The sequence below is a fragment of the Zea mays genome, chromosome 10, assembly GCF_902167145.1.
Source record: "Zea mays cultivar B73 chromosome 10, Zm-B73-REFERENCE-NAM-5.0, whole genome shotgun sequence".
Lineage (NCBI taxonomy): Eukaryota > Viridiplantae > Streptophyta > Magnoliopsida > Poales > Poaceae > Zea > Zea mays.
In genome coordinates, this window is record NC_050105.1 from 68,129,666 (window position 1) to 68,143,833 (window position 14,168).

The following is a 14,168-nucleotide window of genomic DNA, read 5'->3' on the forward strand; positions in this document are numbered from 1 at the left end:
GTGGGGCAACTGGTGGGATTATTGGTTTTATGTTTCGGGAAGCGAAGTCGAAGACCTCCCAGGGCTCCCCGCGACTGTAATGTGCTCCCATTGTTATGTGGCATTCCCACAATTTGAGGTGGTGGAGGATGATGAGGACGAAGGGGCCCTCCGGTGCGCTACCCGCATGAGCAGCGGACGTGATTTGGTTGAGGAATTCATTGGTTATGGAGTGTGGCCCCTTGCGCATGGCTGGGTGCTTAGCGAAGTATGCCCTTGCCAGATGCCTACTTTGGGCCAGCAGCTGGTGCGAAGTCCGGCCTTCGCTTTGGATCTGCGCGGCCGAGACCCAGCCGCATTCGTTCGTGAAGTGGAGGACGGGGCTGTGAGGATTGTAGGGCGGTATGCGCCAAGGACGGAGATTCTACGGAGTTGGGATATTCGAGGATCCAATGTTCGCTTGAATCGAGTCTTCGAGTTAAATCGTTTGCCATACGGTGGTTACCCTAGAGATGACGCTGTTGCGACTGTTGACCACCGTGGGAAAAAAACCAGTGGTCGTGGCTGAGGAAGGCCCTTCACGGGAGGCTGCCCCGGCCACTAAGAAGAGAAAATAGGTACTGCAGTGGGGGGGGGTTGGGGGTCTCTGATCGTTTTGCTGTGGAGTTGATGGGGACTTGCGCGGCCCTCGGGGGAAGGATGTCTTCGCCTGAGCTCCAGGAGTCTTCGGCGCGAATGCTGAAGGTTACCAGGGGTCGATGGCGAAGGAACGTTCCGATTCCCCGGGAGGCCGGCGAGGACATATTTACGTCTCATTTGGCTCATGAGATGAAAATTTTTCCTTATGGACGCAATATTGCTGCTGTTGTATCGGCAGTGATGGACAAGGATCGTCAAGATGGAGCGCGGAAGTGCCGGGCGTTCACTAGGGTCGGGGACCCTAGTCGCGAAGTGAAGCGGGCGCGGGGAGGCGCGAAGTCCATCGCCTCTGGCAGTAGCAAACCACCGCCGGCAGCGAAGCCAGCCGTCCCCGGGCCCAACAAGTCTTCGGCGGGTTCGGGGTTGCCGCTTCTGGCGCGGGTAAGCCGCCCTCGGCTGAGCCCACGAAGGAGCGAAGGTCGCCATCGCCGGTGCGCACCGACGAAGCGGCGGCAGGCGGTGCCAACTTCGACACGAACATCTGCGTGGAGGATTACCTCGTTGGTGAGTTTTTTTGGGACTGGGTCTTGAACAAGGTTATGGTGCAGGGTCGGATGCAGGGCAGCTGGCTGTTGTCCCGGCTCCGGTGGCGGCCACTTCGCCTGCGGCGGCGGTTGGAGCGAAGGGTACTTCGCAGGACCCATAGTCCAAATTATGCGCCAGCGGCGAGATTTCGTCGGTCGCCGCTGCCAAAGACGTGGCGGGCTCTGTGTCCTAGCAGCTGAGGCATGCGTCGCGGCAGCTAAATCATGTAAGTCGTCTTGGACTTCGTTAGTTCATTGTTTTTATGTGGTTGTGGATCTAATGGATTTTTCGTGGCAGGCGGCCGCCTTCACCGACCATGTTGCGTCGGGCGCCCTAACTTCGGAGTTCGCTGCCGAGAGGCAACGACTCAGGGCAGGATCGAGTGCCTCCGAGCGCAGCATACGGATGCTGTTCGGGACAAGTCAGCTACGGAGAACAAGAGCCGCAGGCTGGCGGAGAGGCTGGCAGCTGCAGAGGCCGAGAAGGAGGATCTCAGGCGTCAGTTGACGGAGGAGAGGAGGGATGCAAACAAAGCTTGTGCTGAGGTGCAGTCTGCGCAAGCCGAGGCTAAGCTTGCCTGGGCGGAGGCCAGTCTCGCCTACCAGCGCGGCGAGGAGATGGAGACAACGCTCGGCGGCCTGCGCGACCGCCTGGACAAAATGGAGGCCTCGACGCGCGTGGAGGTCGAGCGGACGCATACGAAGCTGATGGACGCGTACCAGGAGCTGGGTGCGCGGATCGCTCCCTTCGAAGCGCCCGGTCAGGAGGTGGGCCTCCGCTTCCTTGGGTGGCTACATGAGGAGCTGGAGGTGCTCCCGACCATTGTGATGGGCCTCATGTCCTTCGCCTCCCTCATCACCTGCGAGGGGGGCCGTGAATGCCTTGTCCTGCGAGGGATGTGGGCACTTCAAGGTCTTCGACCAGTCGGACGAAGGCTTCGAGCAAGGAATCTTCCAGGTCGAGGACCCGGTGGTGAAGCGGTCGGCTGGGGTGCTTTTTGATAGGATGTGGGGCCCTCACGGCTGAGAGATTGTCTGGGAGAGGTCCGACCGGGCGATGGATCAGGTAAAGGTGCATTTGTGTGATTATATGTGTGGGTATGTGTGGTTTGTTGAATGAATGTGCTATTGCTGTAGATGGCGCATGTTGAAGAGGTTGAGGACCTCGGTGATCTAGACAGCACGCGCCCGAGGCATTGGGGGTGGAGCTGGCGCTGCCATCCGATGCTGGCGAGGGCCCCTCGGCGACCCCCGCGCCGACTGGAGCTGGCAAAGACCCCGCGCCAGCCACTGCGCTGACGGGTGAGGACGCTTCGAAGGTGGTGGGCGAACCAGCTGCCGAAGACCCAGCGGTGTCGGCCGAGCTTTCGCAGGTGGCGGAATAGGGGTTAGACTTTCAGTGTAAACTTTTGTTTTTGTGATACTGAACCTCGCTTGCTGCGCAGGTTTCGATGTTTGGGCCTGTGCAAGCAACCGCTGCTGGCAATACTGATTTTGTGGCGGCCTCAACCGTAGTGCCTGCCGATGATAATTTATTTGGCTCTGGATCTGAGTGTTTTGAGTCTGATGGTGAGTCTGGGAGTTTGTTTTCCTGGACGGAGGAGTCCTCGGATGAAGGCTTGGATTATTTTGCTGTTAGATGTGGCCGCAGCGGAGTCTTCGCCGCGTGTGGAGGGTGCCGGGGCTGCTGATCTTCCTAGTGCGAGTACTGAGTACAGGCGGCGAAGGGTGGTGTCAAAACACAGTGTGGGTGAGTTTTCGCGAAGTGGTAGGCGCCGTCGTATGGGGATGGAGCGTGGCCGTCTTCGAGTAGACCGGGTTGGTAAAAGAGAATTGTTGTCCTCGCCGATTGGGGCGAGCATAGGTAAGGGGGATCTGCGAAATCTTTTTGAGGGTGAGGAATTGAGGATAATGCTGTTCAATTATAGGGATATGGGTATCATCCCGAAGGTTGAGCCGATGTAGTATATGGTGCCCTCGCCGTGTGTATGTAACTGTAATTTGTATTGTAATGTGGCCTGTTGGCCGTTTTCGCACGCCTGTGCTGATCCGGCTGCACCCGTGGGCGACTTTTGCGCGGAGTGTAGATTGATGTACTTGTTGTGCTATTCTGGCTGCACCCTTAGGCGATCTTGGCACGTAGTGTTTATTCGGCGAGAGACTTCGATGGCGTGTTTTATTGTGCCTGTCCGGCTACACCCTTGGGCGTCTTTCGCACGGAGCGTCTTTAATGAAAGACTTCGATTGATGCACTTGTTGTGCTGCTCCGGCTGCACCCTTAAGCGACTTTTGCACGGAGTGTCTTTTTAATAAAATACTTCGATTATCGCACTTGTTATGCTATTCCGGCTGCACCCTTAGGCGACTTTTGCGTGGAGTGTCTTTTTAATAGAAGACTTCGATTATCGCACTTGTTGTGCTATTCCGGCTGCACCCTTAGGCGACTTTTGCGCAGAGTGTCTTTTTAATAAAAGACTTCGATTATCGCACTTGTTGTGCTATTCCGGATGCACCCTTAGGCGACTTTTGCGCGGAGTGTCGCACGCGAGGGTAGTCTACGCTACCTGTCGCGGTGACTTTGGAGTGGTCGAATGCCGAAGACCGTCGATGCGGTCTTTTTCGACATGTTGCATCTGAGTTTTTGCTTTTGCGGTGGCTTTTGCAGGTATATTACATGGCTCCGCCTCATTAAAAACCTCACCCCCCGGCGGAATAGTATTGTTTGGTGGATTACAAGGGCGCGTGGGCCCTGAGGGTTAAACAAAAAATTTGCGGAGATTGTCAATGTTCCAGGAGTGCTCTAAGTCTTCATCGGAGGGCGTTGATAGCCTGTACGTGCTGGGGGATGCCTTTGTCTTGACGATGAATGGACCCTCCCATTTCAGTTCCAGCTTGCCCCGTGATTCTGTCCAGGTGGTCCGGACGAGTACGAGGTCTCCTTTGTTGAACTCTCTTGGGACGACCGCGTTGTCGCGCTAGGCCTTGGTTTGAGCTTGGTATTTGTTGAGGGCATGCAGGGCGAGGACGCGGTCTCTGTTGATGAGGTCTTTAGACGTTGGTTCGTCAATGTCGGGGACTGTTGATGTGCTTGTTCGGGGCGACCCATGCTTTATCTCCTGCGGCGTCATGGCCTCCGATCTATATAATAGACGAAAAGGTGTGAATCTGGTTGCCAGCATTCAGTCGTGTTTAGGGCCCAGACTACTTGAGGTAGTTGGTCAGCCCATTTACCCTTCTTGTCGTCGAGAAGTCTTTTCTTGATGGCGGTGAAAATCTTGCCGTTGGCGCGCTCGATGACGCCGTTGGATTGTGGGTGGTATACTGAGGCGAAGGCAGGCTTGGTGCCGATGGAGAGGCAGAAATCCCTAAAGTCATGGCTGTCAAACTGTTTGTTGTTGTTGACTGTGAGCTCCGATGGGACTCTGAATCGGCAAACAATGTTTTGCCAGAAGAACTTTTGGGCGGTCTTCAACGTTATTGTGGATACTACCCTGGCCTCGATCCACTTGGTGAAGTACTCGACGGCGACGAAGGTGAATCTGAGGTTCCCTTGAGCCGTAGGTAGTGGTCCGACAATATCCAGCCCCCAGCATTGAAGCGGCCAGGTGTGGGCGATCAGCTTGGTGAACTGCGAAGGGTTGCCCGAGCGGGGAGAAAACTTCTAGCATGCTTCGCAAGACCTCGTGACTCGATTCGCGGCACATATTATCGCGGGCCAGTAAAATCCTTGACGGATTACTTTGGCAGCGAGGGCCCTGGGCCCTGAGTGGGACCCGCAAGTTCTTCTGTGGACTTCGCGAAGGATTTGAATGCCTTCGGTTTCGGTCACGCATTTTAGCATGGGCTGACTGATCCCCTTTTTGTATAGCTGGCCCCCGACTAGTATGAAGTCCCGGCTTTGGTGCTTGAGGCGCTTGGCCTCATTGACGTCACTTGGGTGGTAATATCCTTGCAGAAATAGGGTTATTGGGGCCCGCCAATCTTCAGTCATAATGAGGTTGACGATGCGGTGGCCCTCGGCGTCGTTGGTTACTTGTGAGCCCTCTAGGTTGCGGACGGCTGGTGTGCCAATGACGTGGTAGAACACGTCGGAGGGCAAGGTCTCGCCTCTGGCCGCTGCCTTGGCCAACGCGTCGGCCTCTTCGTTCCTGGCGCGGTCCACATGCTATAGGGTGAAGCCCTTGAACTGTCTCTCGAGACTGTGAACAACCATGAGATATTGCATGAGTGCGGGGTCTTTTGTTGAATATTCTTTTTTGACCTGGCCGACGACTACTTTGGAATCTGTCTTGACTATGCAGGTGGTGACACCGAGCGCTCTCATCTTGCGAAGGCCCAGAATGACGGCTTCGTATTCTGCTATGTTGTTGGTGCATCTGTCGAACTCCAAAGCGAAGCTAAGGCGTGCTGCGTATCTGTGCTTGATGCCTGTGGGTGATGTGATAATTGCAGCTGCGCCTACCCTCGCATGGCACCATGCGCCGTCGCAGTGGATGGTCCACACCTTCTCTGGAGGCTCTTCTTGCTGCCATGTCGGCCCTGTCCAGTCGACGATGAAGTCTGCCAGGACCTGCGACTTGATTGTTGTCCTAGGTTTGAAGGTGATGTGGTACCCGGAGAGTTCGGCTGCCCATTTGGCGATTCGAACGGATGCCTCCGGGTTTCTGAATAGTTCTCCCAGTCCCCTGTCCGAGGTGACCCACACCTTGAATGCCTCGAAGTAGTGGCGCAGCTTGCGCGATGCCATGACCACTGCGTAAGAGATTTTTTCTAATTCAGTCATGTTGCACTTGGAAGTCGTGAGGACTTTGGAGACGTAGTAGACTGGACACTGCCGGGTCGTGCCCTCTCTGTCTTGCTCTTGAACTAGCGCTGCGCTGACTGCATATGGCGAGGCTGCGATGTAGAGCAGCAGAGGCAGCGAGGGGTCAGGACTAGTAAAAATTGTCAGGTCTGACAGGTGTTGCTTGACTGATGCGAAGGCTGCCGCCTGTTCTGGTCCTCATGCGAATTCTTTCGCACCACACAGTGTCTTGAGGAAGGGTAGACTCCGCTCTGCGGACTTGGAAATGAATATGTTAAGGGCGGCTAATCTGACTGTCAAACGATGGACATCCCTGGTTGACTACGGGGGTGTCATGTTGATGATTGCTTGAATCTTGGTCGGGTTAGCCTCGATCCCGCGGTGCGACACCAGGTAGCCCAGTATATTCCCCTGGCGAACCCCAAAGACGCACTTCTCGGGGTTGAGGCGAAGTCATGCATCCAGCATCCCGCATGTTTGCGAACATCTCTGCGAGGTTAGCCAGGTGATCTTCTTTATTTTTGCTTGCGGCAACGATGTCGTCCACGTACGTGAAAATGTTGCGGCCCACTTGGCTCTCGAGCACTGTCTTGGTGAGGCGAGAGAAGGTTGACCCAGCGTTCTTGAGTCCCTCCGGCATCCTGATGAAGCAGTACGTGCCGAAGGGTGTGATGAAACTGGTGCTGACCTTGTCTTCCTCCTTCATGTAAATCTGGTGGTAGCCGGAGAAGCAGTCGAGAAGTGACATGACTTCGCATCTGGCTGCACTATCGACTATCTTGTCGATCCGTGGCAGCGGAAAATTGTCCTTGGGATAGGCCTTATTGAGGCTGGTGAAATCGATGCACATGCGCCACTTGTCGCTTTTCTTTTGTACCATGACTACGTTGACGAGCCACGTTGGGTAGGCGATTGGTTCAATGAAATTGGCCTCCAGCAGGTGGTGCACTTTGGCTTTGGCGGCTTCCATCTTTTCGTCGGACATTTTGCGCAGCTGCTGCTTTTTTGGGCGCACCGAAGGGTCGATGCCCAGACCGTGCTCGATGACGGTGCGGCTGACTCCGACCAGATCGAGGGCGGACCAGGCGAAGACGTCCTTGTTTCTAGAGAGACAGGAGATGAGTTTCTCCTCGTCTTGCGAAGTGAGGTCTTCGCTTATTACGACCGTTTGCTTGGGCGTCGCCGGGTCGAGGGGAACTGTTTTTTGTTCCGTCGTTGCACTGTAGCTGTGCTTTTACTTTTTCGTCGGCGGCTGGGTGGGTCGCTTCGGAGACTTCGCGCTGTGTTGTAAGGTAGTGTACGTTCCGTTGACCTGGAATGAAGTCTCTCTCAATGTTACGCGCATTCTGCTGGTTACCGTAAACCGTTATCACGCCTTGCGAACCCGGAATTTTCATGCAGAGGTACAATCCATGAATGGCCGCTTCAAATTTATTGATGGAGCCCCGACCCATTATGGCGTTGTAGGGATAGACCATGTCGACGATGTCAAAGGTGACCTGTTCGCTTCACGCATTGGGTGCTACGCCGAATGACAGGGGTAGTTCTATCTTGCCCACAGGGAAAGTGCCCTTGCCGCCGAAGCCATATAGGGGGTTGTCCGAAGGCTTGAGTAAACTGTGGCTGATGCCCATGCGGTCGAAGGCGTGCAGGAAGATGATGTCCACTTGGCTGCCATTGTCGACTAGGACTTTGTGCAGGTCCCAGCCTGCTACACTGCAGTTGATTACCATGGCGTCGACGTGGGGTGCGCTGCGCAGATCAACATCTCTGGCGTCGAAAGTTAGTGGCACATGTGACCACCTGTTTGTACCACTGGGCCGGTGGGGGCGACATTGTTGACACTCCGGTAGTGATCCCTCTTTTGTCGCTTCGTCTCGAAGTCAACGATGGACCCTCTGGTGATCATGTGAATGACTCCGCGATACGGCTGATCGGCGAAGTCTTCCTGCTTTGGTGCCTGGGGGTGATTTTGGTGGTGTGGGTTCTGGTGATGCGGAGGCAGAGGCGGGGGTGGGACAATTTGTACTTCCTGATGGTGTGGATATGCGTGGTTGGGTGGGTGCTGGACGGGGCTGTTGTTGTATGGTAGTGGGTGGTGGTGGTGATATGTGTGTGCGACAACTCTCTGGTTGTCGGCTGGTTGTGCTCGAGACATCATGTCCCTAGTGGCCTTTGTTTTCGGGCATCCCTGGTTGGGTGTGGGCAGTCCTCGCCATGAAACAAGCAGTAATATCTACGCGGTTGTTGCGCCCGTCCCCGGCCCCGGCACCGCGTGCCATTGCCGCGACCCTGGGGGGATATTCCTGACGGCGAGGGGCATCGCCAGCGGGGTGCTGGTTGGCTATGTTGTGCACCTGCTGCTGACTGCGGCTGTCCCGTCCGGAGTCTGGCTGCGAAGGCCTTGTCCAGGTTCAGCTGGACTGCGGAGGGTCCTTGGGCTTTCTCTGAGACTCGACCTTTCGCTGATGGAGCTCTTCAGATCTGGCGTACTTCTCGAACAGCTGATAGAGCTCTTGGAAATTTTTGGGTGGGTCCCTGATGCAGTGACTGTATAGGACGCCAGCCCGAAGGCCACTGATGGCGTAGTGTATCGCGATGTGGTCGTCGACCGAGGGCAATTGTGACTTGAGAGTCAGGAACTTGCGGTAGTACTCCCGTAGGGTTTCCTTCTCTTGCTGTTTGCAGAGTGATAGCTCGGCCAAGGCATCGGTATCGGGTCGATATCCTTGGAAGTTGAGTAGAAACTTGTCTCGGAGTCCTTTCTAGGAGTCGATGGACAATGGGGGTAACCTGGTGTACCAGGTTAAGGCCGGACCCTCGAGGGCGATGATAAAAGACTTGGCCATTGTGGCGTCGTCCCCTCCGGATGATGCGACGGCGACTTGGTAGCTCATGATGTATTGTGCCGGGTCTGTGCTACCGTTGTACTTGGGGTAGGTCCCTGCCCTGAAGTTGGTGGGCCACGGTGACACTTAGAGTTGCGGAGCCAGGGGGCTTCGCTCATCAAGGTAATTGATGCCTTGGAAAGCTGCGGCATGCGGGATGAAGGGCCCGCGCTGGGGTATGAATAAGTCCCCGGCTGGCGCGCGCTGTTGGAGGGTCGGGCCGTGTTGCAGATCATGGTGGCCTTCGCTCTGCATGAGCGCAATTTCTTGCTCGAGTTCCTGGGCTCTCTGCTCCTCGTCTCGTATCATCTGGCACACCTTGGCTTGCGCGGTGACACGTTGGCGCTTGGCCTCGAGGATGTCTTTCTGCTTCTGTAGGTTGCGGTTCTTGATACGCAGGGCCCGTAGCTGTAGCTGTTCTTCGGCTGAGATGCCGATGACTTCGCCGTCCTCTGTTGCGTCTTCGCCTTCTGGTGGAGCGAAGCCTGGGGGTGGTGCTTGTGGTAGTCCTCCTGAGCTGCAGGTGCGTAGGGTGCCTTCGGGAGTGGGGTGTTCGTGGTGCTGTCTCGTGCTGAGAGCTTCGTCTTCGCAGTCTTCTTGGGGGGTGTTATCTGCGAGGGCTTTTCCTTTTTTCTCGGCTAGCAGCGCTGCCTTCGCTGCTTCGTCGACGGATGGGGCTACCTTCGAACTAGCTCTCTTGGGTGCCATCGCGGGTGGTTTGTTCGTAGTACGAACGGTGGGCGCCAAATGTTGGAACTTGCTCTCCTGGGCAAGTGGACCTAACAGGGAAGCGGGAAGAGTGCAAGCAAAGTTTAACGTGGGATGACAATTGCTCTGTTAATCTGGCCTCTCAAGGGCACTGTACGGGGGTATTTATAGGTACTCGAGTGTCCAACGTCCCAGGCAAGGACGTTTATGCCCTCGGGTACCCGGACTATCCCCAGAATATTCCCATAAAGGGAGGTTACGGACCGTCATTATAGAAAAGCTATTATAGATTAGGCCCGTAACACGCCTGTCCACGTGGGGCCGTTACATTGGGCCGAATTCCCCGGGGCCTTCGGGCGAGATGAGGACGCGGGACTGGCATACTTCGTCGGAGTCTGACCTTCGTCTTGCAATGGATAGGACGAAGGGCAACCGTGCCGATCATCTCGCCTTCGTTGGTGTAGCGAGGCGACGAAGGCTTCGTGCGAAGAGTAGCGTCTTCGCCTTCGCCCCAACACACACCTCTGTGACCCAAACCCGTATAAATCTCTGTGTTCCGTTGTGCTCAGGTACGAATCATCGAGTTACTTGTCGATTTCGCTAACCTACAAAAGCACTGCATGGGACATCATGTTGAGCATGCCAGCGGCAGTATCGGTTCTTGGATTGAACCTGTACTAATCATATTATTTTAATACCGGTTCAATCCAAGAATAGATACTAAGTGGGACATTTTAGTGCAGGTTTGAATTAAGAACCGGCAATAAATGAAAGGACCCTCTTTTAGTATTGGGTCCTGCAATTAGGACTAAACATTGACACCTTTAGTCCTGATTATCTAGCGTTGGTTCAAAATCTAGTACTATATATAACCGGTTCCAAACCAGTACTAATAGGCATATTTGCAGTAGTGATAAGTTGGTATTGCGTGTAAAGTGTTTTCAGTTAATCGTACTAATATAATTCTCGGATAAAACAATATAATTTAGAGTTAACAGCATCTTTTATCGTTATTGAATACAAACAAATATGAGTGTAGTACAGATGGACATACAGCATGTTGCTAGCTTGTAGTCACTATGGCGCGTCACACGGAGCGTGTTCCGGCCGGGCACCTGAGGCCATCGTCGCTTTCCCTGCTCTCCTTCTTAAGATCTAGTATCCAGCGGCGTTGCAGGCGGCTAAACAACCGAACCGAGGAATGGGTTTCACAAGCAAGCTAAAGCGCTCGAGGCATGGTGTGTCCATGAAGCTCCGAGTCCGTGATCCGTGAGTAGCTTCTCTCCTTAGTTAACTTCACCTACCTCCGTTATCTGCCGCGATTCGGAGTCCTGGTTCAAAGAAATTTCGCCCCCTTTATTAATTTCTGTGGTTTTGCTCGCTTGACTTGCATGTGATCCAATGTTTTCCCATGCATCCTGATCGATGCATTTGTCTCCACCGCATGATGACATTAGGAGGCCAACGCAGACAGTCCAAGATGGACTCAGTTTCGTGGCGAGCTTGAAGCGCGTGTTCGCCTGCGAGCCTGACAAGTACGACGAGATCATCGCCACCATGCGCCAGTTCAAGTCCGGGAGGTCAATGACCGTCCACACCATCCCTTGCTATTGCAGTAGTGGCTCTGGCTTCCTTGGATGCTGTGTTAACTAGGGTTCATTTGGTTTCTTTGATTGTCAGGTCGATCGATTCTTTATTCGTCTTGTCTGTGAATTGCAGCATTCGTAGTGCGGTTGTGGTTGAGCGTGTGAAGGTGCTTCTGGAAGGTCACCCTGGTCTCCTCCGCCACTTCAACCAGTTCCTGCCATGGGGTTACATAAGGGCTCATGGACCAGTCGGGAGGATCAGCGTCTGATGCAGCCAGGGCAGGGAAGCGCGTGTGGCTACCTAAACAAGCCTAAACCTACTAGCTGGTGCTTTCCATCGCATGAATGGCAGAATGGGACAAGAGTATCTGGTTGGCCCGTCATGACTGCTATTCTGCATTGGCAGTACCATTAAGAACATGTAATGCTAAACATCAGACCGGCCGTATCTTTCTTGCATTATGTCATGTCTGTTCCATAATGGTGAAGCCACCTGACTGGCATCTTCTATATATCATGTATATATGCATGTTCTTGTCTGCATAGGCGTTATGGGACTCGCAGGAAACAGATCAATTTTTTTTTAAATGGTAGTTGACAATATTAACTATCGGTGTCTTTAAAAGTTGTACAAACGAACTCTTCATACGGGTAGAAACTGATTAATAAGTCGTGTTCATCGTTAAGCGCGGACTTGGAATCGTCGTGGATTAGTGTTTACAACGACAAAACGTCATGCTCACGGTGATTTTAAAAAGATTCATCATAAGATTAGATGGAATGTTCGCTGTGAGATGCAGTGAATGTTTTATAGTTACTAGAATGTAAGCAATGGTAAATGTTTTATAGAGAAGGTGATCAATATGCTTTTATAAAAAAAATTGACCAACTAAAAGCAACTGTATGAGCTAATCGATCTACTATATAGCCAGTCCACATATTCTAAAGTGGAATAGTTGTTGCAGTGCGAGACTTCTCGCTCTTGCCTTTTTTCACCCACATCTATGTACCAAAACTGATCAGAAGAAGAACATGTGTCTTGAACCTAGGAGTTTAGGCACATGATCAACCAGTCGGTGATTGCAAGGGATGTCTGCTGGTGGTTTTAGCATAAATATTGGTTCTGTAATAATACTTTTGTTCATGTTTAGTGAAGTATTGTGCTTTTGATATAGTCTACTGTATGACGAAGCTATACGTATGATTTTGATCATGTCACATGTATAGTGAGCATTCAGTTTTGTGCTTAAAACCATGTGTGACATCATTCCTCGTGAAGTTGTTGAGTTTTTCATGCATAGCATTAATCCAATTAACATCCATTAATGTTTGTTCCACTCTTGTTGGTTTGATGGGTGAAACAAATGAGTAGTTCTCACAAAATGATGCTATCCTTGCTTTCATTTGCACACCACCCCTAAAATCTCCAAGAATTTCCAGTGGATGATCTCTTGCAATACTTTATCTTGAGTACTTAAGCTCAGTTGATTACTAGATTGTGTCACTTGAGTTGGACTATCTAATTGTTGATCTTGCACTTGTTGACTTTGATCTTTATAATGAGAACCATTTCTGCTATGTTTATCATTGTTTGCATATTTGATGAAGGGATCACTTGATCTTTATCATCTTCCACTTCTATCACCTCTCTTGGCTTCACATCACCAACTACCTTGCTCTTCATTGCATTCCTCAATTATATACCTCTCACATCATCTAGATTTTCATCTTCATTTTTAGAGCCACTTGTTTCATCAAGTTCCACATCATGCACTACTTCAACTATGTCGCGAGTTTTATTGTAGACTATAGGCTTTACTTGATGTGGAGTATCCAAATTGAAATCCCTCATCAAATATCTTTGCAAACTTGCTTAGTCTTGTGCCTTTCTTGAGAATGTAACATTCGCGGCCAAATACACTAAAACAATCAATGTTTGGCTTTCTCCCAATTAATAGCCCATAAGGTGTATTTTTAGCAACTGGTGACAATAAACCTATTGCTTGCATGCCATGATATGTTGATTGCTTCCACCTAAAATACATCACTCACATTGAACTCACTAAGCATAGATTTTTCCATAACAATGAGTGTTCTATTTTTTCCTCTCAACAAGGCCATTGGATTGTGGATTGTACTTGGCAAAAAATCCATGCTTAATTCCCATGTCATCACATAGCTCATCTATCCTTGAGGTTTTAAACTCACTTCCATTGTCACTTCTTATTTTCTTGATTTTTAACCCAAACTCAATTTCACTTTTCTTGACAAATGATTATATGATGTTGATGCTTCACTCTTGTTAGTGAGATAGAAAGCCCCTGTGAACCTTAAAAGTCATCTACTATAAAAAATCCATAGTTATTGCCACAAATTCTTGTGTTTGATGTAGATCCAAATAAATCCATATAAAACAATTCCAATGGACTACTAGTGCTCATCATGCTCTTATTAGGATGAGTATTTTCAATTTTTTTCTTGGCTTGACATGATCTATACAATCTATTTTTTCTCAAACTTTACATCTTCCAACTGTTTTACTAAATCATGCTCGATTAGGCTATCCAATTGTTTTATGCCATCATGTACCAACCTTTTATGACAAAGCCAACCCAAAGTAGATTTGGAGGATAGATATGTTGATGATTGGGCTTCTCTAGAATCAAAATCTACCAAATATAAGTTCTCATGTTGAAACCCATAAATAAATGATACGCTCCATCCATATTTACAATTTATATGTCATCAATGCTAAAGGCACACTTAAATTCCAAATCACAAAATGGAGCCATCAATAATAAGTCAAAGCTAGGAGATTATACTAGCAACACATTTCATATGTTCATATTATTTGATATTGCAATCTTTGCAAGTCCTTTGACCTTACCCTTGCCATTCTCACAAAAGGTAATGCTTTCAAACTCATATTTTCTACTTGTACCAATTGAATGGAATATTCTTTGATCTTTGGTCATATGTT

At 51.1% G+C, this 14,168-nt stretch overlaps 1 protein-coding gene across 2 annotated transcripts; it reads left to right on the plus strand.

Annotated features, from left to right (window-relative positions):
• The first annotated feature begins 10,683 nt into the window (after positions 1 to 10,683).
• LOC103641168 (paired amphipathic helix protein Sin3-like 6) lies at positions 10,684 to 11,776 on the plus strand. Of its 2 annotated transcripts, none has more exons than XM_008664537.4 (3): positions 10,684 to 10,871; positions 11,060 to 11,182; positions 11,283 to 11,776. In XM_008664537.4, the coding sequence occupies exons 1-3, from the start codon at positions 10,804 to 10,806 to the stop codon at positions 11,455 to 11,457; spliced, it is 366 nt and encodes a 121-aa protein (XP_008662759.1). In that variant the 5' UTR covers positions 10,684 to 10,803; the 3' UTR covers positions 11,458 to 11,776. The 2 variants fall into 2 exon arrangements, with proteins under 2 accessions (XP_008662759.1, NP_001288434.1); NM_001301505.1 differs by having other exon boundaries at positions 10,786 to 10,871; positions 11,322 to 11,727.
• The last annotated feature ends 2,392 nt before the right edge of the window (positions 11,777 to 14,168 follow it).